The 26349-nt window shown below is 36.4% G+C and overlaps 1 protein-coding gene across 38 annotated transcripts in view; it reads left to right on the top strand.

Moving 5' to 3' along the window:
- Window positions 1-26349, top strand: part of adgrl2 (adhesion G protein-coupled receptor L2) — a 136341-nt gene that overhangs the window by 99460 nt on the left and 10532 nt on the right. For 21 of the 38 annotated variants that reach the window (XM_015390144.1, XM_015390150.1, XM_015390155.1 and 18 more), the window contains 14 exons: window positions 1775-1960; window positions 2467-2505; window positions 5012-5195; window positions 5926-6048; window positions 7222-7427; window positions 8081-8254; window positions 9641-9853; window positions 11844-12064; window positions 12658-12724; window positions 18194-18285; window positions 20908-20952; window positions 21259-21285; window positions 22024-22192; window positions 22394-22543. In XM_015390144.1, coding sequence (XP_015245630.1) covers window positions 1775-1960; window positions 2467-2505; window positions 5012-5195; window positions 5926-6048; window positions 7222-7427; window positions 8081-8254; window positions 9641-9853; window positions 11844-12064; window positions 12658-12724; window positions 18194-18285; window positions 20908-20952; window positions 21259-21285; window positions 22024-22192; window positions 22394-22543 — 1896 coding nt within the window. The remainder of the gene's footprint in view (window positions 1-1774; window positions 1961-2466; window positions 2506-5011; window positions 5196-5925; window positions 6049-7221; window positions 7428-8080; window positions 8255-9640; window positions 9854-11843; window positions 12065-12657; window positions 12725-18193; window positions 18286-20907; window positions 20953-21258; window positions 21286-22023; window positions 22193-22393; window positions 22544-26349) is intronic. The other 17 variants (XM_015390157.1, XM_015390146.1, XM_015390159.1 and 14 more) reach the window with 5 other exon arrangements.

Here is a 26349-nt window from a genome sequence, read left to right as displayed (position 1 = left end):
ACATACAACCTGCTTGTGTGCTTAAGTTACTTGTCTTTTTTGAGGGTGAATCTGGCCTTAAGTCAACACAATGCCACGACAACCAGCTTACGATTTAGTTTGGATCTCATCTGACATACCTTCTGCCATGATGTTAGCCATGTCGTTGCAAACTTTAAACAAAGAATCTTATGGCTTACTTCTTTCCAACCTTCCATAATAGAATAATTTACAGTAAGGGCCCCCAAATGAATGTGCAGCACCTGAATTAAACTATTCTTAATTGGCATCTCATCAAAAAATGGTGATGAAGATGAAGCCTTTGTTTACCAATAAATATAAATTCATAGGAAAAAAACTGTTCCTAACTATACTTTTTTCCTTAAAATTTCACAGTAACTAGTAAGGTAGCCATGGTGTATTGACTACCTTCCTTTTACCAAAGAATGTATGCAAAACCCCTTTTATGCTTGAATCTAAAATTATAAACATATTTTAGTTATTTGATACGGTGAGCCGGTAAAGAGGCCACATTATTGCTTTATTATTGCTGATTAAAGGGAATACTTTCAGCTTTGTGAACTGTTATTTTGGTCCATGTAATAAAAGGATCCATCAGCATTGCTCTAGAGCTGTCACTTGGGTGCTTTTTAATTAATACTCTCCCTGCCTTTTCCATTCGTTTAGATTTAGGTCTCCGTCTTTTTAGATTTGCAGTTGTGCCATAATATTTCCATTTTCTGATGATGGATTATAGCTGTTTATAAGATGTTTAGAGCTTGAGATATTGCTTTATGACCATCGTCTTTTGCTTTGAAGCTTACAGAGAGATTTATTCCAGACCAGCCTTTATTCTTATTTATGGTGCATTTTGTTAACCAATGCTGTCAGAAAACTACCTGAGGTCATCACAAAATTATATACTGGTCAATGATATGAATCCAGCTAGTTGCTATGAATTTTATTTTGGAGCATCAAAAACGGTGACTGCATACAAATAGATGTCAAACTTAATAAATATGCACCACTTTTTGTAATTAGACATTACAACTTGTGGCAACAATGTGACAAAATCTCTAAAGTACAAATGATCGAAAAAAGATACTTTACACTAAATATTAGGAATTGTATGCCCTTACTAAGGTTCACTTTCAAGTTTAGGGTTTTTTGATGGATCACTTACATCTAAATATTTACAAAAGAACTATGTAAAGAAAACACACATAAAATATTTATAGCTTTAGTAATATTCTATTTTGAACACCATATGTACATCTTAAATAAAAGGACACATCTCATATACAGGTTTTAAAAACATACATTACTAAAATCTTCTGTGGAGGAGGTTGCTGAGCCCTGAGTTGTGTCTCATAGATTTATTAAAAAGGCTGCTACTTTTGCCCATACTTCAGATCTCATATTTTGCTGTAAATGAAATGCCTTATACATGAAATAGATTTGTTTTGGTTTTGCTTTTTTCATGGTAAGCATATTTGTGTAAAACCATCCATATGCAGGCTAATTCAAAGTGCTTTATGTAGAAAAGAAGGAAGAGAAGTCCATTTAAGAGAATAAACAATGTTGAAGGATAACCATTTAATGTGGGTGTTGCAAAAATGGTAAGGATATCAGACTGAAATATTAAAATTCGGTAAAAAGCTAATACAAGGACCAGTAAACCTGGTATTTTAGGGGCTTATTAAAGTGAAATTGATGGTACAAACCTGTCAGAGAAGAGCCTAGAAGTCTGTCTTGTTCTGTCTTTGCTCTGATTATTCACCCTCTACTCATGCAGATCCGCAGTGGTGAAAACGCAGCTAACTTAGCCAATGAGCTGGCCAAGCACACCAAAGGCCAGATCTTCGCCGGTGACGTCAGCTCATCTGTGCGTCTAATGGAGCAGCTGGTGGACATCCTCGATGCTCAGTTGCAGGAATACAGACCCAGTGAGAAGGATTCTGCTGGACGAAGCTTCAATAAGGTAACCGCATCGATAAAAGCTCAGTACTGTACACATCAGACGTCAATTTTTTATTTATTCCCTCTAGAAAATATGAAAAGCATGTTAATCTGCATGGTAAAACCTTATAAAGGCAAGTTGATATTTGATCAAAATGGTGAAGAGTGTAAACTGACACACAAAAATCTAAGCAGCTACCGCGCTAAAGCAGATTTTCTTTTAGCGTGTTTTACCTCAGTGGCCAAAATATGGTGGCATAAATCCTTTGACATATGCTAACTTGATGGGTAAGGAAATACGGCATGTAATGAATATTAGCTGCAACACTTTTATTCTTAGATCTCTTTACAAGCAGGTCAGTGGCACAAGGCAATAGGGAGTGGCTGCAGCACTCATTTATTAAAAAGTTTCTACGTCCATTTATCAGACATGTCTTTTTTTCTACCCATCTCTTCTACAAACAAGTGATGTAGTGCAAATTACCTGTCTCATCTGTTCTTCTTTTTTTTTTGTTGATAAAAACAAAGCTTCAAAAACGAGAAAGGACATGCAGGGCATACATGAAGGTACTGAAGCAATGCTTCTGCCCACGTTGCTTGCTGCTGTTCCCTCTTTCCCCAAACTCTCTTTATTTGTCCAAGCCCAAGTCCAGCAGCATGCACCTACTGCACTGTAATGCACCACCCAACCCCGTCCTTGCACTTCCTGCTTTTCTGAATCACTGCTAGACACACAGCCACAGTTGTACGCAAAGTGCACTCTAAGACAAGGAGAAGACATGCCCCGTTATGGGCAGCTTCCTATTAATTGTATCTATATTGTGAATGTGTCGCTGTGTTGCCCTCACCGCTCTGCATTGATGATTATGATGTTTTTTTTGGTCCTTCATTTCTCAACCCATTCTGTGTGTTTATTTTGTTTGCTGAGGCTGCATGTCTAGCTCCATAACACTACAACTCAAATAAAGTACCTTATTCTTCCATCCCTTTCATTATTCTTTTAATGAAGGGGTTCACTGCCCTTTTTCATCATTTTCTGAGAGCTTTTGTAAAAACCTTTTCTTGTTCAGATGTGATTCATGATAATTTTTTTAAAAGGTGCCAACACCTAACCCTTTCACTGCATGCAGAGTAGAAATGGAAGCTTTTGTTTTCCAAGGACACCGATTTATCTGCAGCTTTGTCTGTTGATTAGTGGGTTACAAGTCAAATCTTGTTTTATTCCTTTTTATTGTATTTTATTGTATTATTCCTTTTTTCTCTCCCCATCAGATTAAAATAATACCTAGAAGCACCAAAGTATGTTGTCCTCACATCCCAGATGCTTTAGGGACGACATGTCCCCAACGACCCCCAAATCTTTTCTTTGGAAGAGCATTAAAATAGATCAAACTAATTAGCCTGTAAACAAGTAGTAGCACTAGAATTAAGCCAAAAAAAGGAATTCTAATCATAATAAATTATAGAAAACAGAAATTTAAAAGCATATTTCATATCCCAACACATGGACTTAAATTCAGAGATTTTGACTGTTTAAAAAAGCCTCAATAATGCGAATTCCAAGATTTATCGGATAAATGACACCATGAGAAGATCTGGGGTGCTGAATGTTGAGGCAGCAGTATCTAACATCTGCCATACCTGACACAACATCACATTAACCACCCCACACCCCTTCCACCAGACGTCGATAACTTTGATTATGCGATTAGATCTATCGACTTGATTATTTCCTGTTTTTACCCGCCACTGTTTGGATGCCGCATTCCACATTTGTTCTCCATCTCTTCCTAGTTGTTGAATGATTTTTCACCTGGACACAGACTCATAACGGCGTATCACTCAAATTTCCTTTCATTTTTTTAGTTCCTTTTGGAGAGTTTCTTAATGACTTGTTGTACTTACGAAAACTGATCTTTGCAATCAGAGAAGTCTAATTGAGAGCCTCCCCTGTTACTCTCATCAGACAGTCTCTCAATATCCCTCGGATCAGACAGGCCTGATCCGTTCAGTATCCTGCGATCCAAAGTGTCTGCCTTGATGAAACGTCCTTGAAAAAGAAACTGAATCCCTACCATCAGTCATGTGCCTGTGCGTCTCCTTTAGCAGTTTGTCCTTAATGGCAAGAACACTTTCTTTAAAGAAGTCTGTTGTTTTCTCTTTGATGTTACCTGTTGTATTTTATACAATCAAAGTAAATCTCTGCCATGGAAAAGTATTCATATTCATTGTTCTTTTTCTGAAAAAGTTAACATTTCGTGACAACCAGACATTTCGAAATTATTTGATAGACTAACACATAGTGCTCATAGTTATGAAGTGAAAAAGAAATTGTTTTTAGATTTTTGTTTTTTAAGTAGATTTAAATTTTTTATCATTTATTTTTGCAAAGTAACACAATAGATGAATAGTGATGGAGAACAATTGTTCAAGTCATAAAACTGTGAATTGGATTTTGAAAAATTTCATTTGATATAGAAATTTGAGAACTAATTTATTAATCATTTAATTATTAACTGGAGTTCAGAGACAATAAAAATACAATAAAAAAGCTTTTTCTTTTTGTCAATATGCTCTATCCTGAACTCCTCAAGTGCAAAAGTTTTAGTTTCACCTGGTTTGATTTTGTAAAAAAATCTTTAAGGAAACTTTGGCGATCCAATTATTAATTGATTAATTAAAAAAAAAAGAATCGACAGATTCATGAATTTGGAAAATAATCATTAGTTGTAGCCCTACTTCAAAGTTTACCAACACTTTATCACTGGCCTGTCTTGTGTGCTCCTTGGTTTTAAAAATTAACTTGTTCATTAATGTAGCTATTTCGTATTGGATTATTGCATAACCTCCCAATAATTTGGCTAAGTTTGCAACATTTCAAATGATGAAAAGGTTTAGGCAGGATGAATATGTTTCAATCTAATTCCTTCAAATATGATTTCTAGTCACTTTCATTCATTCATTTCATTGTTTGCATGTTGAAACTTTCCCTGTGTTTACACTATAATTGTATTCTTTTTATATATTTATATACCTTCATTTGTTTAATCTGTTTTCACCTGGTTTGACGCAGGCCATGGTGGACACAGTGGACAACCTTTTGCGACCGGAGGCCTTAAAGTCATGGCACGACATGAACAGCACAGAGCAAACTCATGCCGCCACCATGTTATTGGACACTCTGGAAGAGGGCGCGTTCGTCCTAGCAGACAACCTCATGGAGCCTGCAATCGTCAAGGTTCCCGCAGATAATATAAGTAAGTAAAACAGAAGAGCATTTATGATCAGTGCAATCCAAGTTAATTTGATTATGTTCTGTTCATTACAAGAGTCGCTCCTGACAAAGGGAAACAAAGCAGCCTCGTAAAAAAGGACTGTGTTTTCATAATAAGCCTTGAAGCCCCAGGGGACCAGAAAAAAAGTGCATATTAAGTTTAACGAGTCGCTTACTGACAAAGTGATGAATATCAGACAATTAAACAGACTGGATTCTCTGATTGCGCACACTTACTTTATAAATGTATGCGTCTAGACCTTGTAACTCTATACATTAATGTGAACATTAGCTTGCTGCGGAGTCAGAAAAATTACATTGTTTATCCACAGCCTCCTCTTCCTTCCCTCATTTTCTTCAGTTGTTGCACTATCAAGGGGAAGGTCTGTTTTTCTCTGAGCTGTTTTATTCATACTCTCTGGAGTCTTGCAGGGACAAAACGGTTCCTTTATGATTGACGTTTTTATTGCATAGCTCACTCGCGTCAAGATTTAGTGTTCACATCACAAATTCATGCGTCCTTTGCTCTGCATACTGTAATGTTTTGTGTAGAAATCTCTGAAAAAAGAGCCCTTGTATTAATCTTCTCTGCTCCTTTTTTCTCTTCCTTTTGAATCTGAGCGAAAGCGTCTTGAATGACCGATATTCCTTTTCCTGCTATTTCCTCATTTTTCTTTTGTAACTGATCCCTCTGCTCTCTTTGCATCCGGCAGTCCTTGATGTGTATGTGCTCAGCACAGACGGCCAAGTCCAGGACTTTAAATTTCCACAGTCAAGCAAGAGTGGGATTTCAATCCAACTGTCCGCCAACACCGTCAAGCTCAATAGTCGAAACGGTAAGTTTTACAAAGAGAATCAGCTATGATTTGTAGGAAATGAAACCTATTGAGTTAATGTGCGCTTTTAAATTTTTCCATGCATACATTAATAAACATTGTGTTCCTGATCAGAAATGGAGTTCTATGATTTCAACCACAATTATACTAAATGGCTAAATTCTTCATAGCAGTGTTTGTTGGTTTGTTTGGGTTTTTCTTGAATATCTGGTGATTAATCACCACAAAGTAGTTCATAATTCCAAAGTTCAGCTGGAAGGGTTCTTGAAGGAAAAAAAGAAAAACTCTGAAGCCTGCATTTGTTTTTTTCTGTTTTCTTTACTCTAATACCTTTAAGTTAAATTGTGGGAAATTAAATCTCAGTATCAAACAGCATAATTAAACACAATGTCAGTCTGAAAGATGATGAGAGCCGCAAACCTATAAAGACATGGCATCATCTTACCTGACAAGCCAGACAGGGAGAGAGTTCAGAAATGTAGCACAAAAGGCGATTGTCTATCAGGAGCTGGAGCTGCTCTGGTGGATTACATTTTTACAAAGTCCAAAAAAATATGGCATAAAACAGGAACTTTTAGCCTACTGTCCACATGTGTGAATAGAAACTAACAGTGCAATGTTAGTTTTTATTTACACAGATAGACACTAAACAGGCTTTTTGTTTTTTTGGCCCACTTGCAGAAAACGTTAAGCGTAGAAATCTGTGCTGCAGCCAAAGCCCTGCAAAGTCCCTAAATACAATTTAAAATCTGCAGCAGGACTCGTAATTGATTTTCACAGACACTATGTACACATGGCAGCTGGTAGAGCAAAATCCCCTAAGATTTTAAATAAAATAAAAAAAGGTCTCATAAATTTCTTTTCAATTAAAAATATGTACTAAATAAACTAAAATTAAAAATTTTATAATTTTCTTTTCAATTTAAAAATATACACTAATTGTGTTGGACCTTTTACAAGAAGTCTGAATAATTCCTTTTCAATTCAGTTTGTGATGTAACTTAAACAAATGTTAAAAAAACGACAAAAATATAAAGTGAATGTAAATACTTTATAGGGAGTTTAATTCTTTTTTTTGCAAGTGTTGTATTTGCTTATTGCATTACTACTGTTTTCTGTATAAAATCATTCTTCTAATTATTTGTCATTGTTTTGTTGTTTTTCCATCTGCAGGTGTTGCCAAGCTAGTTTTTGTCCTGTACAAAAACCTAAGCCAGTTCCTCAGCACAGAAAACGCCACTATCAAGATGGCCAATGAGGCCTATGGTCGCAATGTGACAGTGGCTGTCAATTCTGACATCATCGCTGCCTCGATCAACAAAGAGTCAAGCCGTGTTTTTATTAATGACCCTGTCATTTTCACCTTGCAGCACATTGACGTAAGTCTCTTTGCAAAAACGAATGTGGGGTCAACTTAAAAAACACCAGAAGGGGACAGCCAGCAGACAGAGATCTGCTATTTGAATTGTAAATGTCTGACTAGGTCAGTCTACAGTTTATTTAAGTCACTGAACATCAAATTAAAGGAGTCTTTAGAACCTAAGTGAATTCTTAATGAAAACTAATTCTTTAATCAACATTGGGATATAAATGATACCCATTTCTTTTATAGAGGGGGAAATTAACTCCTAGATTAGCCCTACAATCTAGGATGAAATTACTGGAGCCCCAATTATCTTTTGTCTTTTAAAGTTGTCACTGGAGTTCCCAGAGGGCCGTGTGTAACTCCATTCTTTATCAGAGAAATTGTGCAATTCTAAAGACATGCCGTCAAACAATTATGCCTCACTGTTATTAAGGCCTCATATACTCAACCATGCTTGGGTAGATTTAGTAAAGCATGTGCCAAATGAGACACAACATATGAATTGCTTCATAAGAGCTGTGAAGGGGGAAAAAAACTCCTCATCCATATCAGTGCAGAAAAATGCTTTGTATGAGCAGGGGGTAAATGGACTCCGTGTTCTACATGTGCTTCAATTTGAGGAAGTCAATTATTTGGACACTTAACCATATCTCTTGTTATCTGCAGATGGAGCACTACTTCAACTCCAATTGCTCCTTCTGGAATTACTCTGAGAGGAGTATGATGGGGTACTGGTCCACCCAAGGCTGCAAACTTGTGGACTCAAACAAAACGCATACAACCTGCGCCTGCAGCCATCTCACCAACTTTGCAATTCTTATGGCACATCGGGAAACTTCAGTAGGTTTTTTTTTTTTTTTTGTCCTACTTTGTGGTTTCCAAGTATTTGGCGTGGTGTACCACTAAGATTGTTTAGATTTGTTAGACATTTTCAGATTAAGGTTGACATAAAACTACCATGTTAAAGTCTTACCTCTTTTTAACTATTTATGGCTAAAGGGTTTCTGCTTCAGCTCCTGGTAGGCAAACATTTCTTATTGATTTCTTAGTGACCTTCCAGTTTTTTTGCTTATGTAGAGGCTGATAACGTGAAGTTTTCTGAGCTTAGAGAACAAGTCCCCTTGAATATTACCACATATAACATTAACCTCTTAAACATTAGATTCTTGACCTCAAGAAATAGTTCTTCACTTGCCCTAACTTTAGATAAAAAAAATAAGTTCACAATGTTATCCAGGGTTAAGGAATATGGCACTCCTCACTTCTAAATGCACATTTCCTCTCTGCGAAACCTAAAGAAACTGTACTTTTTCTGTTTTGTTTTTTTATTATTTTTTTTCTGCTGACTGTAGAATGGAGACCAGGATAAAATGTTAAAATAGTTCATGTTAAAAAATTCTTTTAGTATTTTGCAGTGTGCAAAAATTATTAATTATAGTTTATCATAGTTAATCCTCTAGATTAGCATTTAAATGCTAATTTTAAAATACTGATGGCAGGGAATTTGATGTATTTAAGACATTCATTTTAAAGCTATGTTTGCTTATTATCATAAACGCTTCAGCATAAGATAATTGACTAGTTTATGGAAACCCCCAATTTTGACTTCTTTTAGCAACAGTAGATTGATTTAATTTATTGAGTTTAGTAGAGAGTTTTCTACAGTTTTGTTTTAAGATGTTTTTTTACAGTTTAGCAGTGATTTTGGTTTGTAGATCATACTATGAAAAATGATAGTATATTTGCTTCTTGAAAAAGTTAAAATTACATTTTATTTATTTTTCATCTATTATGTTCCTTTAAAAAGCCATACACACAAAAAATTAAATAAAATGGAGGAAACATATAACGGTGGTAGAGAAAATATTTTTTCAAGAAGATTTTATATAAAGGATTTACCCACTCAGTGATATCTTGGGATCTCATTGAAAGTTTGTTTTGTAGAGAGATGAGAGCTTTTATCTGTGTTGTCTAATTGTCTCAATGGCGCTTACATGAAATTAAAGTTGAGTCACTCTTTCTCTCTTATATCCTACGTAAGGTTTTTGCTTTTTCCACTTAATCTATCGCAGGATCTTTCAGGACTTTTTGCAAAGTCATTTTATTACAAATAACAGCACATTTTGCTTCCACTTGTACAAGAAAATACTAAAGAAAGACTAAAAAAAACAAAAAACTTGTAGTATAATATTTAATTATGTGATGTTTTTTTTGTTTTTTTTTCAGGGCCGTGTTCAAGATCACCATGAACTTCTTCTTACTGTCATCACTCGGGTCGGCATTGTGGTGTCCCTTGTCTGCCTGACCATCTGCATCTTCACCTTCTGCTTTTTCCGGGGCCTGCAGAGCGATCGCAACACCATCCACAAGAATCTGTGCATTAATCTCTTCATTGCAGAGTTAATATTCCTAATTGGTATCGATATGACAGAACCCAGGGTAAGTGGGAATGACCCTATTGATTTGCCTTTGACTTATTATTCCTCATTTAATCTCCTCTCATTCCTCACATTAAACTGCATTCATCTCAACAGCATTTTTGGATGATACTATATCAGACCTTACCCACTTGTCCCTGACATGAGTGGGACAGCGTCATTAAAGCAGATAACTAAGGAGACATGTCTTACATCTGACAGGTCTTTTTCCCCACTTTGACTTAAAGCTACTGCGGTTGCCAAACCTTAGCCTACATATATTCTTTTTTTCCTTTAATCTCTATAGATACAAAAACATTTTCAGCATAAAGTGGGGAATCAAAAGCTCTCAGTGCTCGGCAATATTTGAAAATCTTCTAACTCTAACCTTACAATATGCGTGACATTTTAATTTCTGCTGTGCTGATGGAAAAGTGGAGCTGTGCATGTGGTGAATGAATATTCATTAGGGTTTTTCATCAGTCTCACTGATTTACGTTTCGCTGAGTGAGAGAAGCAGAAATGGTAAATGTCATGTTTTCCATGGGTGCTAAAATATAGGGCTTTTTGATATGCAGTTTTGAATACTAAAACTACATTATTGCTTTTGACTGTTGGACAAGTAATTCTTTTAAAAGTGTTACATACTGCTATGAAAAATTATAGGTCGCCTCACAAATCTCTTCGGTTTAGCTTTTTTATCTTGCCTTTCTTTCAGATCATCCTCAAACTATTTCATACAAAGCAGTTTTATATGATAACTTGGTTTAAGTAAGAAAGCTATCCAAAGCAGCCTATCTTTGTGTGAAAAAAAAACAAAAAAAAAAAACAATGTCATTAGGTGGTATTAACCTTTCATTTCTGCAATCGTTACCTCAAGGTCTTATTACTGCAAGACCTATAAATGAAGAAATCCCTTAAGTGGAACCTGTCTGAGAGCTTGAAATAAGCTAATAGTTCCCTAGATGCAACACAGCATTTCCCAAATTTGTAAAGGAATTCAAGTTCAGAGAAGAATAAATAAAAAAAAAACTAAATCTACATAAGGTGGGAAAGAGTTTCAAAGTAATTTCTAAGGCTTTAGGTCTCCAGGTAAACACATAAGGTAAACCTGGAATCATGGTAATACTCCCAGGAGTGGTTACCAAATGACTCTGAAAATGCATCAAGATGCCATCCAGGAGGGAAAAATTCAAAATTTTAATGAGAGAGTTGTTACTGCTGACCAAAAAAAACCATAAAGAGCGGTATTAATTTTGGTTTTACAACACACTTTTCAACCATATTCTCCGGATAAAAAATCCATTTAAAAGGTATGTTTTTGAAGTATGTCTGGAGTAAAATAAAAGTATAACATATTTCACCTCAGACATGATGGTATTAGTGAAATGCTTTGGGCTGCATTGCTTAAGGGTTCCTCACATCCTAAATGTTACTTTAATTGATGGAAACATAAATTCTACTCTCAACCTTTTAAAATGTCCTAAAGGGGAATACACTAACATCAATTTGTGGTCTCACACTAACTTGAGTTAAAGACCAGCACAATAATCTAAAGCACACCAGTAAGTTTACTTTTAAATGACTTAGAATAACGTAAATCTTACTAACATTATGTTGAATCAATATAACTAAATTTAACTTAATTTTGCCTTAAGGATTGAGTCAAAACTCCTCCACAGAGATCTAAAAGACTTATGGCTAGTTAACCCAGCGATTGACGGCATTTATCGGTGCCATGGGGGAAAGACTGGTTTATAGGATTATTAATATTCAATCAAAAAGTCCTTTTTTTACATAGGGCCACGTTACTTTCATTGCCTTTTCTTCCATGCAAAGTAAAGGCATATTTCTTTAGCTACTGCTTTTGTATATAGTTTGGTAATATTGTTTTGAGGATCTAAAATATTCAAATGTGAAACGAACACAAAATCAGAAGACATCCTGAAATGGGAAAACACCCGTGCATTGCCTGTTCTTGATAATCTGAACCTGTAATTAAACCCTCTTAGATTGGATGTGCCATCATCGCTGGAATCCTCCATTTCTTCTTCCTCGCTTCCTTCTCCTGGATGTGTCTAGAGGGAGTGCAGCTATACCTCATGCTCGTCGAAGTCTTTGAGAGTGAATACTCACGAAAAAAGTACTACTATGTGTCGGGGTACCTCTTCCCTGCAATCGTGGTCGGCGTTTCGGCAGCCATTGACTACGGTAGCTACGGGACCCACAAAGCGTAAGTGCAGCTGTCTGACACACATTCTGTGAAAAAGCATTGCTGCCATGCTAGATGTTCTGCTGTGCAGACTCTACCTGCTGTGTCTGTTTGCGGCAGATTTTGAAAAAAAATGAACTCGTCATCTCTTGCCAGCACCTTGTGCATCGTCTCTGGAGTCTGCACCGAAACATCCAAGCTTCTTTTTGCCAGGGATGGGCAGCTGTTCAATTTTTCATGTCATTTGAAAGTGGCTGACAGACCTAACACTGTGGTTTCACCAGAGGCTGCAGCTACATTAATGCCTCTCTGTTCAAAGACCCTCCTGTGACCTCTTGTTTGTAAATGCTCTCTTAAAGAGAAGAGCACTGTGCAGAAGAAGCCTTTTACGTAAATTAATGACCATATCACAGCTAAGTCTCAGCTGCTGTTAAAGACTACTTGGGGTCTTTTCTTTGTTTTGCATAAATGTAATCATGTTAAAAGCATAAAAAACACCTTTAAGTGACTAGAAAACAGTAGTGTACATGACAAATAATAACAACTGCTAATGTATTTTATGCCAAGGAATTTAATATGTGCTGGATTTTGAAATGTATGCTTCTTTGTCATAGGTGCTGGCTAAGTGTGGACAATCATTTCATATGGAGTTTTATAGGACCGGTCACCTTTATCATCATGGTAAGCTGTTTTCTTTTTCTTTGAAAAGATACACAGTTAGAGAGCTGAGATGAAAGAGATGCAAGAAGGAGATAACGGAAGTGGTACTGTCAAGCTGTGATGACAAGTCAGCAGGATTTGTTTTTCTTCATCTTGTTCCTGAGAGATGACAGGTTAATGCTGCACCAACAATATGTTTTTCAAAGCATCCAAAAACCCCCAATGCCTCTTTTTGCCCTACACAAATCAGGACTTCATGGGGTACTTTAACCATATTTTACCATATGTGTTTTTGAGCTGAATTGTTTAAGGGCTTTTTAGTTTTCAGAGGATGTTCTTTTTCTGGGTGGAAAATATATGTGGTCCTCCTAATTGTCAGTAATTCTGGTGATATATATGTTTACATCAGGTCGTCCTACGTGCTCGTCCCCATTTTTACTTACAGGTGTTGAGTCTAACATAGTGGAAAAATTGCTATTCTTTTTTATGAAAGTAAGCTTGTATGAGCGATGCAAACAGCAGTTTTTAAACAGAGCTACTCAAGGAGAAATGGGCTTGTGCATACATGTGTTTAGTGGCGTTCATTCTCAGTGGCGGGTACAGGGTTGTGGATGTGCATTTTATTTTATTTTTTTTAAGTGGAGAGGGCGGGTCTTTTGCAAAAATCCTCCTCTATACCTTTAACAATTGTAAGAATGTACACTTTTGATATTTTAATACATTTATCATAATGCATGTTTATCAAACGTCTTTCTGATAACTGAAAAGTGTGGCATGCCTATATGTAGCCGTCTTTATTCTAATAACTGTAGAACGCAATCCAACATAAATTTTTACCACAAGATAATAGTCCACCAATAGCATTTTTCAGTAAATTACCCTAAGATGGAAATGTGGTCACCACCTAAAACCTCTGGCAAAGTAAGGAAAGCGTTATGTAGAGGAGCAATCCCTACAACTCTGTTTACTTTGAAAAAGCTTCAGAGATCTTTAGTGTACATGGTAGAATCTGTTGACACAATAAATGGTGGTCATACACTGAAAAGGTGTGGTATTTATAAAAGAGAAGCAAAAAAAAAAAAAAGTGATTGTTGGAAGGATGCTGTTAAAAAGATAAACTATATCATAAAGTATACACAGACATCTGGAGAATATCCCCTGGTAAGAGGAGACCAAATTACACATTCTGGCCTACATGCAAAACACAGGAATGTACAGTTACACACACTAACTAGGTGCTGCAATAAGGTGGTGGAATCATTATGCTGTTGGGATGTTTTTCTTCAGTTGGGACTTGGAAGCAGGTCAGAGTAAAAAAAGAACGGACTGAACCATTTAAAGAAAAGAGGAAACAAAAGATTTAGATAAACTTCCATTAGGACAATTACCTTAAACATACAATTACAGTAATGGTTAAATAATTGAGTTTAAAAGTATATTTTTATACGAAAAATAGCCCAGTAAAAGCCAATACCTAAAACCGATTTAGTTATTTTGTAAAAATTAATGTTTAAAAATTTGGAAATCTTCTATTCGTTTTTTTTCCATCTGTATAAATAGAGGCAAAAGTTCTGAGGTGTTTGGCAGTTTCATTGAAGGAAGAAAAAAAAAGCAAAGGACGGTCAAGGGTGAAGGACATACAGCATTTCTTATTGACATATGTCCCATAAAAGGCATGTAATTATTTACTGGTCATGACATTATTATCTCCTGCTCTATCAGAGCGACTCAGAAAAATGAGACCTCAGGGAGTCTGACTTCCATGCACAAGAAAAAAAAAAAGGAAATGATGCCATGTAGGATCTCTCACATATATGCTTGCAGCCTCAATGCTCTAAGCATTGCTTTGCCCTTGCGCGAACCGAGGGACAAGGGATTTCTGCAAGCTCGACTCGTGTTCATGCAGGCTTGGTATTTGTTCAGTGCTGTCTTCATCATATACTGTATCCCAATGGTTGGTACAGCAGCTACAGATGCCGTGACCTGTGCCGAACATAGAGCTGACACTGAAAATATACCAGAGAGATGGGGGCAGCTGTGTCAAATTTCAGTGAGTGCCTGTGCACCATCCGCTCACTGTTAGTAGCCTTAAATTCAGAGCTACAGTAGAGCCCTTTGTGCATGTTGTCACAATGAATAAAACACAAATATTCTAACTGGTCTGCATTTTACCTTTTCTCAAAAAGGAATATCGCTTGTCAAAATGGGAAGAGGCAGCTGACTTACGACCAAATAAAAGTCTGTTTTGGACTAAAATGTCTTTTAGCTTATGTTGAAATGCCTTTCTTTATTATCAAATACTTCTTTTCTCACTCTGTGCACCTGCTTTAAACATATGAGCTTATAATTGAAGGAGCTGTGCATTAAAGCAAACACAATTCTTCCTGTCTCAGCAAATACTATGTCAGCCACACAGGAATATGTTTCGTCTCTCTAAATTGGGCCCTCATTGTTTTCAAATCGGCTGTTCCTCTCATAATGATTTGCATGAAAAATATGTCTGCAGTGGAAATGATGATCGGGATCCCAGTGGTGATGGCCGTAGAGATGGAATCATGACCCTGTGAGAAGCTAATGTATTGCTGCAAAGCCTGCTTGTGACAGGGGATGAGGTTGTGTTGCTTTGGTTCAGGCTTAGCGTGCTGCTCTATGCAACAATTGTCCCAGAAAGACAAAGCACTGTGGAAAGGGGCATCTCAGGGGAGCATGCGGGAGCAAGGTTTGTCTGCATCATCCATGACCCTGGTTTTTCTACAAATTGGCTTTGTCCTTGTCAATGAGAGAGAGGCAAGAGGAAAGGAGAAATAGTGCAGATTCTGCGAATGAGAAGCCACGTATGCACTAAATGCCATGTATGATCAAATAATGAGATATTTTCTAAAGCTGTTTTTATTGTAAAGCTTTGACAAGATATAAAAATAATTTAGAATATTTGTCTAGCTTTCGTGTTGTGAGCATCCAGCATTTTTATTTTTTTTTTTAGGAAAAGGTATTTCAGAAGAAGGAAAAAAACGGTTTTGTAGATATATTAAAACCAAAAACAAAATTAGTTGATATTTCAAGCTGCCTTTAGAATGTCATGTTTGTGATTAGCACAGTGAACGTGCTGGAATATTTAAAAAGAAGCACAGGCTGTGTGTATCATCAAAAAACGTCGACCCTTTCATTAACCCCAAGCTCAGCATCTTTAAAAAATAAACAGTTGAAAGTTAAAAATGATAAAACAGAGCAATGTTGCCTTCTTGTTATCTGTTACAATACTTGCTCTCTTTCACAACTGGGATGCATGGCCATGTAAGGCATGGAGAATACAATAGCAGTTGTTGTTGACCACCTGCTCAGATCTGTTAACTTAAAATAATGTGAGCTGCCTGTAACTTCACACAGTAACAACCTCTACACTGAAGTGTGTTTATGGTAGTTTGACCTTGGACTGATTGGTATTGTATGGTAGTTTCACTGATCAAGAAAAGTTGGATTTATGATTCTCAGACCAGTTTGTTTTTGGTGACAGCTGATCAGTTTTAAATCTGGCAATTCCAGTCACCAGTTTGGATCTTTTGTTTCTTTCCTTTTATCCAAAAAAGTGTCTAAAAACAAGAGCTTGGAGCGACATTTAGATCAGTGTTCTTAAGCAGAGGTCACCACTCTCTTGGCACAGACGGTATTAGCTCCATGAAAGGGGGTACATGGAAGTAATGAGTGCTGGGGGGAACCATTTGCATGCTTGAGATAACTTCATCGCAAGGCCTTTTGGATCATGACACGTCGTGAGCAGTTCTTGTCATCTGGACAGCTCCATCTGCACCTTTAATATTTTATCCCTCGCAGTTCATTTGGAGTTCAGGGTGTACACACACAGTCCAATTCAGGAAAAAAATAAAAGCTCTCTCTCCACTCTTGGTGAGGCGAGGTGCTTCTGCATGGCTTGCAGTGATGATTCAGAGAGGGAGTGAAGGATGGAGGCAAGGCGGCTTCACTCTAGCAAGAGGGATCCCCCCGGGAAGGGCTGCGAATGCATGTCGGTGGGGGTGGGAACATGTGCCATGCTGCTGGGTTACTTTAAAGTACTGTGTCCCTCTCCTCTGTCTCATTGGATCCATGTCACCACTCCATGTGTGAAAGGGTTTTTCAAAAGTCCTCCCCCACCTGTTCCTCCCCTCCCCCGCTGTCTTACTCATGCAGACGGCTGGCAGAAATAATGGCTTAAAGCTGCGAAACAAAAATATAGCTTCAGACCTGTCTATGATATAAAAGTTTCCCGGTCTACCTCTTTTTTTCTTTTCAATTCTTTTTCTTCCTTTTCATGCCATCCCTTTCTTTCAGTCTGGCTTATTGTGTGCGACTCGGGGAGTTGATTGCATGTGGAGGGGGTGATGTATTGATCACAGGCAGCCTTTTGATAACAGTGTGCACCAGAACACTCAGAAATTTCTGCTCAAGAGTGAATGACTGTAGTCTGAGTCCAGCTCACAAAGGTCCCTCGCATTCACAATTCATCCCCATTTTTCTTTCTGGCATTCTAAAAATAACACGTTGATGTTGAAACACACCATTTGCAAGGCTCCCCTGGATAAAAGCTTTTGTCACTGCAAATGCATTTATTTTGTGTGTTTTGCTTTCATTTTAATAGTGGTATTTGTTTGAACTATTGACACGCTCTCAGGCACACCTCTTGTTTGTTTTTTTGTTTCTTCCTCAGACATTTCTTGACATTATTTATACATGGCTGGCTTGCAGTGCAAACACAGTTTGGTACATGTGCTGTGAGTGCTTGTACATGCTGTGTGGAGGACTTGTTTGCCCCAGAATAAATGATTTTGAAGTAAATTATTTGGAGGAGCCCCTTGCTGGACTATCTATCCTTTGTGTCTCTAAATCACACTATTGATTTTTTTAAGGTACCAAATAAATGTGCTCAGAAACGTGGCTCATAGTATCCTTGTCTGAGTCTGATATGTGCACCCCCTCCCCCAAGATGTAATGCGTTAAAACACACAAGCTCCCTTTCTCCCTACCCTTTTCAGAGTTCTTTTTCTCTTTTCATCTGGACACATGAGAGAATTGAACAAAATATACCATGTTCCCCCAAGCCTTTATACCTTATACTATTTCACTATGTGCATGAAATGATATGTGGTTGTTTTGTACAACAAGCGCTTCTCTTATTTCTGCTGCTGCTTCTCATTCCCCTTTGACATTGGAAGACTACGGCTCTGTGGCTATTGCTGTTTTTTTCTTCTTCAGAGATGGATTTTAATGTATTTTCATACCCTCATTGATATAGAATGACACTAAATTTGGCGCCAGTCGGCCAGTCTGAGACTAGCAGAGTGATAGATTTTTATTGGATTAGTCTGTGGACATTGCAGAGTCGAAGGCTCTGCTTTTAATACTCGTAGACAAATTAACAGTTTTTTCTCCTCTGTCTGCCTTATCTTGAGGCATAAATCTTCATAAATTAACACTGCCATTATTCTGTTTTGACAGCTCAATCTCATCTTCCTGGTAATCACGATGTATAAAATGGTGAAGCACTCTACCACCCTGAAACCAGATTCGAGTCGACTGGAGAACATAAAGTGAGTGAAACATCATATAATACAGAACAAGATGTTTCTTTTGTGTATTAGTAATGTAAACATGGTTCCATGGAAGCTTTTCTTGTTCTTTAGGTTTAGGTTATGTTAAAAAGCACAGCTTTTTAACATTGAGTGGTACAACAAAATTCAAGCTCACAAGATGAGCTATTTGGTTCTTGAAAATGAGACTTTTTTAGCAGAACTCATAATTACCATAATTTGTTGCCCGATTTTAAAGGTCTGGTCCACCTTAGAAGGTATTGGCAACCCCATAATGATTATGAGCTGTTATGGTTAAATGGGGTCATGAAAATATTGTGACTTTATCATTTAATAAAAAACTTTATTGATCTCGCAGTGGAGCAATTTACTCGTTACATCAGCTCAAATAGTCAAAGAAGAAGAAGAATATATAATATCCATTACTGTGAAAATGTCCAAAGCTGTTATTGATTTTTTATTATCAAGATACTGAGTATTTATATTGTAAAAACACTGTTCACTACAATACTTTATTTGTTTCATTTTCTTATTTTTTTATATATTTTTTTTATACACTTTTCTAATGCCCACATTGTGTGAACGCTTCTTCTATAACCTTTTGCTGCTGTAACACCACAATATCCCCTTGGTGGGACAATAAATCGATTTCTCCTCTATTCTATTCTAATTGCTGCTACGCCCTGTTGGTTCTCTAGAACAAACTCATCTGGTAAATAGACTGATAAGCAGAACCTGATACAGATGATAACATTTTAGGAATGGTGCACAAAAACTGTTTAGCATTTTGAATTACTGAATGCATTTGACTAGCCAACAAGAGGATCACAACAGACCGTTCAGTCAAACAGAGGGGGCCTCCTTTACACCTATCAAGGCCTGTTGCTCAATTTTGCAGAGCTGTAGGCCAAAGCCTTTTCTTTCAGTCATGGTCTTGGGTCTCACTGGGTCAAATTGAGTTGAGAAGTGGGATTTGTTGTCTCAAACTCTAGTCCTTGGAGGTCAGGGTCAGGGCGAAAAATGCACACCTAAATTTGGCAGAACTCCATCCCCATAGGATTCAATTTTTAGATAACTGGACCATGGATAAAACAATATAAGCTGAAAGAACCTACCTTGATATCCATAGCTCATCACATCTTTGATTTATTTCACCAGCCTCCAGACAGCAACTAAATTACAATTCACACAGCTAACTTTTATTTTGGTGGTAAATGCTGTGGCCATATACGACCGGTAAATCTTGTGAGAACTACACCTCTTTCAAATCTGATTTTACATCTTTTAGACACTTTGAGGAGCAACACTACATTGCTGTTCTCAAGATGTTTTTCTAAACAGGAAACTAATTGGTGAAGCCTTATCAGCTGTGTGTGTAAATAACTGCTCAATGAAAAAATGATAATGGTGTAAAGAGAGCTAAAGCAGCTTACAGATAAATCACTGAGCCTATTTTTATAAAGTGGTTTATTTTTAATGGTAGAAGTTTGCTTTAGTCCTCAGAGACCGAGTCTTAGCTTTAATCTCAGGGACCAATCTGAACTTAATAGGATTTACATTAAATAAAAACAGTGCTTTCTACTGCAGGTAAGATATAAGATGCTTTCAGCAGAACCTGGGTTAAAACACATTGAGCTATCTATTTGACCAGAATGTACATTTAACTGCCCCTGAAAAACAAATTATTTTGTATTGTCTGTACATAAGGTCTGAGCTCTTCTTATGCTGTTTTGTTGGACTTCTCAAAACAAAATCACTGGCCACAGAATTGCTCAACGTGAGGTATATAGTTTTTAGGAGTAACTAGCTCCTGAAAGAGTTTGGTACAGTGAAAATGCTGGAACATGCCGGCTTTTTGTTCTTCTCTAAAAGATCACAGCTTAACACCTGAAGAGAGAAAAATAAATCATTGCAAAACCACCACCCTTACCTACTTTACCCATTCATGATTCAGACATGTTTCAGACATTTCACCTCAATGCTTTGCTCTCGAAAGGAAAAGCATTTTTCCTTTCACCTGCTTTTGTAAATGCCAATTTTAAAAAAATATGCTGCATGACCAAGGATAGTTTTTATTTTAAGTCGTTAGTTCTTTTTGGTTGAGGTAAAATACCAGTTTACACAGTCATACTCTTACAATAAGTGTTCAAAGCTGCAACCACTTTTGGTGGAAGATTTTCAGCTATTTATAGTCAGTGTTTGTTTTTTCCTTCTTTTATTTTTTAGCTTGTTTTTTCCCCCTAGAATTACAGCTCTGTGGTAAAACCGCAATCAGGGAGAACAGTCATAAAGGACCTTTATACAAATCTTGGTTTATTTCTGATAGATGACTGGTATACAGCAAACAACACAACATCACATTTTGTACTCACTGGTTATTTCGAGATTGGTGTGAATGTTCTTCCTGAATGCTTAAAATGTTTCATTAAAGCTCTTTTTTTATGCTGTTTATACGTATTACTGTTTTTTGCTTGTAATTTTCTGTGTGTCAGAGTTTGCTCTCTGAGCACCTTGACCCAGTGCCTATTGCATGTAGCATGCCACCCAAAGTTAACGCAGGCCCTCTGCTTTCTTTTCTCCTCTCATCTTCCACTTCTGTCTTCACTCTGCGACCCACACCAGTAATTATCGCGTTTGTGACGGCTACTATAATACAGATTTGCCTGGGTAAGCTTTACCTCGTACCTCAAATAATGTTATCCACACACCCACCACCTACCCATCAGCAAGATAGATTTCAATTCAAACGGCAGACGATGTGTTCTGACCAGTTTCCTTTCTTTATGATGGAATATTTTGTAATTTAATCAAAACATGCAAATCTTGGCTCTTGTTAGACCTAAATTTGATTGCCTCTCGTGATTTCCCTTGGATCAAAAAGTTGAAAATATCACACTCAAGTGCCAACTAACCCGCGCTGTTCTGTGCTCTGATCTAATTGTGTTTCTCTCTTCCCGCTATCATGCTCTCTAGCTATGAAGATAATAAACACTTTATCAAGTAAGACTATGTTGCCTAGAACTCTTCTCTTGGCTCTCCAATCAATCCTTCTTGTTTATTCTTTCCACCTCTCTCTCTCTTTCTCCTTCTTTTAATTTTGTATTTCCAGCTCATTCTCTCCCAAACTGCAGCATTAAACCTCTCATCCATCCGTCAATATGACCGGTCACTTTTATTGTTTTCATCAGTCCGTTGTTGTGGTTGTCGTGTTTGACCACTGAACTGTGACAGCTGCTGCTGTCTGTAGATTTCATTTGACCTTTGCACATAAAAATAATACGTAAAAATCCCTTGATCCCACATCTGCCTCATTCCTCCAGTTTTAAGAAATTCACAAGGCCGAATCATATTTAGTGTTCTTTTAGCCCTTTGCTTCTGTTGAATTTATTTACAAATGTGATTTGCTCTGGTCTCTAAATATGCTGTTTGATAGGTTCTAATGCTTAGAAAATGTTATTTACAGAAATACAGATCAAGGTTTTCTTTCCATCATGTATGTCAGAAAGCAGGAACTACTGATGAGTTTAAGCAGCGGTCTGCAAAGGATGGGAGTTTGTGTTAGACATCAGATTGGTATGCGTACTTGTTTTTGCTATTTTGTTTTTTACTGTCTCTTGGTTTACAGCCTTTCCTCCAAGATCAAAATGAGTAAATAAAAACTGTCTGTTATAAATGATTCAGTAAACATCCATTATGTTCATTCTCTGCTCTGCTTTTGCTTCTGTCTTTGTTTTGCAGGTCTTGGGTCATGGGAGCTTTTGCCCTGCTGTGCCTGCTGGGTCTCACTTGGTCCTTCGGCCTCTTCTTCATCAGTGAGGCCTCCATTGTTATGGCATACCTATTCACGATATTCAACACTTTCCAAGGAATGTTCATCTTCATTTTCCACTGCCTTCTTCAGAAAAAAGTGAGTGCATTTTTCACATTATGCTCTAAAGTCAGAGCTGTGTCCTTCAAGGTGAAAGACATCTGAGTTTTAGCTTTCCAGCATTTTTGAAATTGCACCACATGCTGATATAAAGACCAAACACTGCTCACCTTGATATCTCAGGCTAAGTCATATTGAAAGTCAACAGTCTGTGTAAACACCTTCTCTTTGCTTATGCAGGTCCGCAAAGAGTACAGCAAGTGCTTCCGCCACACATACTGCTGCAGAGGGCTGCCCACTGAGAGCTCGCACGGTTCCACAAAGACTTCCACAACACGGACTAGTGCACGCTACTCTTCTGGTACACAGGTAGACCAGCAGCTTTACACAGTAAGGCTCCAATCATGCACATAATGTTCTCTGTGCTGATTTATTTTTATTTTTATTTTTTGCATATTATAGTTTAGAGTAATATCGAAATTGGATTCAATGTATTTCATCACCAAAAGCCCTATTATGTTAAAAGTGATTATGTGTTTATATGGTTTTAACATTGGATGTTATATATTCTGAAAGACTATTGAGTACTGTGCAATGTTGCTAAAAAATGTATCATAAGCCTTTTATATCAGTTATTCCGTATCATTGTTTTGTTTACTTATTTGAAATAAGGGCAAGGGGATAAAAAGCCTGAATTTAACTTGAATTGTAACCCTGTTTAAACTTAACATTTAACCTAAAGAGTTTAGGATACTAAAATCTTTTTTCTGCCTAATTCACCCATAATACTATGTGCATCAGAGTTCAGTATAATTACTGAAATTTTTATCTTATATATATATATATTTAATTATTATTATTTTTTTTTTTTTAAATCGTGTAACTATCATGATTTAGGTACTAATTAAATGTTCAGCCTTACTTGTTTTTACATTATTTACTGTTGTGATGGCACAATAGATGTCTCATACTTGATTGTAAAGGATTAGACTATGTTGACCGTGTTCTAAAGCAGAGGGGTCATCAACCAGTAGCAATTTCTCTGGAATAAATGAACAGTCTTTTAGTTATTTTTTTATTAATTCCATCTCCCTTTTAAGGCACGGGGAGAGGGTCTTTAGGGATCAGCTTTTGTTGCTTTTTTTTTGCTGTTGTTCAAGCACTTCCTTTATTTCCCTTTAGCTCCATGCAACAGCTTTTTTGCAGCAAACTTTCCCTTAGTGGCAGTGTTGTGGATTACCTGACAGCAACATTAACATAACAGAAAATTTTTTTTACTAAAGCAAGACAGTTGGGATCATATGTACTACAAGTCTTATATAAATATCATAAATAAATATATGTTTGAAAAAAATAAATAAATATGATATGATATGAAAGAAAGATGACCAAAATTGAAGATAAAAATTATTTGCTTTAAAATGTTTCTATTAAACTGTAAGCACAAGTCCAGACCTTTTTTTTGTATAAAGTAACGCAATTGATAATATACTGTATGTCAAGAGAGCAATATGTAAGGGGTAAAATATTGTGTGAAGTTTCTTTGAGAAAACTGGTTTACGATGAGATGGGGAACTACTAAGTCAGAATGTTAAATAATGATAAATGAGGCTCAGAATTTATTCCTGGAGATGATAGAGCTGTAGTTGTTGTCTTGAACAATCAAGCCTTCATGGTCTAGTTGCCACATAGATGTGCTTTTAATTTAAAGACACCTTCCTGGTATTATAACATTTTTGTTTGTACACAATTTGCACTTTATGGCAGAGATACTTTACATTTCCTTACCTTATTAACAGAAACACTGTAGACAAGTAGGTGAAAAAACAACTGTTATGGTGTTATCTCATTTATTAACATAAATAGGACAAGGTGGGTGTTCAAAAAGCAGAGAAAACCCTTTCTATTGTGCACAAAATTAATTCCTTTAATTGATCATTTGATAAGCTAATGCTTTCTGAGCAAAAGTGAGCTAATCCATGTACTGCAGGATGATACACAAAAATATTGTCATATATACTTTAAGAAAGCTATTGAGAGCAAAGTGAAAGTCATTTTTATATGTTTTTATTACTGTTTGTGAAAAAAAATAAGTTGAATCCATTTTGTGCAGTTTGAAACATAAAATCTGAGATTGTGTAGGGAAAAATTATTTTTTTTTTTCATTTTTATCTGCATTCTATGAGGAAACAAAGTTCATTAGTTGAGCTTCAGAGTTGCATCAATAATCCTTACATTATTCCATATTTACCAGTCTCGATTTATGATGCATGATAATTCTCATGTTAAATCCCTGTAGCACTTTTTTTTAGCTGTTATCTTCATTTCTTTCCGACTTAATGTGAATGGGAAACATTACAGCACTTTTTATAAACACAGTACAGGTATATTTTACTGCAGGGAAGACTGACACTGCAAAAAATGTGTGGTTTTGCACTAATTCCCTTTAAATAGCTAGTAGCTTTCAGTGTATAATACACCTAGATGAAGTGTTACAGAAACACAGTGATGTCACGCTCAATTTCCAGCCAAACGACTGAAGGACGAGCTGCAATTAAAGGTTTTCAAAAATTATGTTTATTATATAGTTCCAGTTCACAACACGTTTCATCTACAGGTGCTTTAAGGAGACAATTCAATCAGAACATACTGTGCAGTCAGATTGGTAAAAAATCCATCTAGATGGTCAGATAGGACAGGGATGAAAGGAACTACTGTTATTTATTCACAATTAATGTCATATGCCAGCACAAGGTCCAAAGTGTGAAAATGAGAATTCATGGGACTGAACATTTTGAACAAACCAATTGTGTGTAAGATAGCATTAAAGGTTGCATTTAGCCTATAACCTGCAATGATGGCATAAATGTTAAAATTCCCCACTATAAAGACCCTGTCACTATTTAAGACTGAATGAAATAGGAAGTCAGAAACTGATAAACAAATTAGAAATTTAGGACCTCATTGATATCACAAAGCTACAAACGGAAGGGATTGTGTTGCTTTACTATTTGGATGGGGGAAACAATGGGTGAAGTGTTTTAAAATGTTAGTAAGGGCTTAGATTTAGATGCTCTTAATTAGTAACAATAATTTAGTAACAACAATTGACAGATTATTAGCTTGATCTGCAATAAGCCGTGACTGACTGCTCAAGAACTCAAAAATCCCATTGATCTTTTTACTGTACAGTCTGTGAAATAAAAATGTGTTACCTGGTCTTAACTTTTGGCCTTGGTTGTTTTACTTAACTTAAAGTCATTGATTTTGCAATGAGGTAATAGCAACCAAGTCAGAGAAGGCTCTGATATTTATTCTATATTGTTAATTGATTGCTTATTACATATTCCATGTTTTTTAAGTTTTAAGGGGTTTAATACCACCTTGCTTTTGCGCCATCTTACTCCCGCTAGTTCTACTACACCTACTACAATTTTATATGCTCTGGCTCAGCCTCAAATTATGGATAATAGTTATTTTGATGGGAGCTCTCTTCCAGGGGACCGGCCCACCCTTGTCAGAGAAGCTCCAAGTGTTGATTTTAGAAAAACCTCCTTAAGGCCCTTTCCATTTTAGTCATTTTTAATTGTTACTGAGCACAACTTTTTTTACATGTATTGTATTATTATTATTATATTCTATCTTATACAAATTCAGTACTATGTCATTTGACGTCAATGCTTCTAAATAATGAGAGTTTCATACTGTATTCTTTGTAAAGAATTTGTCTCCATAAATACTAGGCTTTGATTTTAATATATTTAGAGGCCTTGACAAATTAATTGATTTAGTTTAGTTGTGCCTTTGGTTCATTCATGTTACAAATAAGTGATGGGGGCAAGAGTGGATAAAATGAGGAATAATTAGCCAACAGTGATGTAACTCTATTTTATTCAGCATTTAAGCCCCATCTTTGTGTTAGATAATGACACATACAGTATGCATATACAAGTTGTCTTTTGGAAGGGTCAGAGTTTAAAATCTCTTCAGTGCACCTGCAATCAAGGCAACTTAACTATAATAGTAAAACGTTGCTTTGACAAAATCTAAGGTCCTTAGAAACAGACGAACAGAAAATAATTTTATGTTGTTGTTCTTAATAATAAAAAAAAAATGTTGGAGCTGTAAATTTAGAGTCATATTTTTATATTACTTTTATCAATTTATATATATATATATATATATATATATATATA

Source organism: Cyprinodon variegatus, unplaced genomic scaffold (assembly GCF_000732505.1).
Source record: "Cyprinodon variegatus isolate N-32 unplaced genomic scaffold, C_variegatus-1.0 Scaffold487, whole genome shotgun sequence".
NCBI lineage: Eukaryota > Metazoa > Chordata > Actinopteri > Cyprinodontiformes > Cyprinodontidae > Cyprinodon > Cyprinodon variegatus.
The sequence above is the reverse complement of the archived record's forward strand: the minus strand, read 5'-3'. Positions and strand labels throughout refer to the sequence as shown.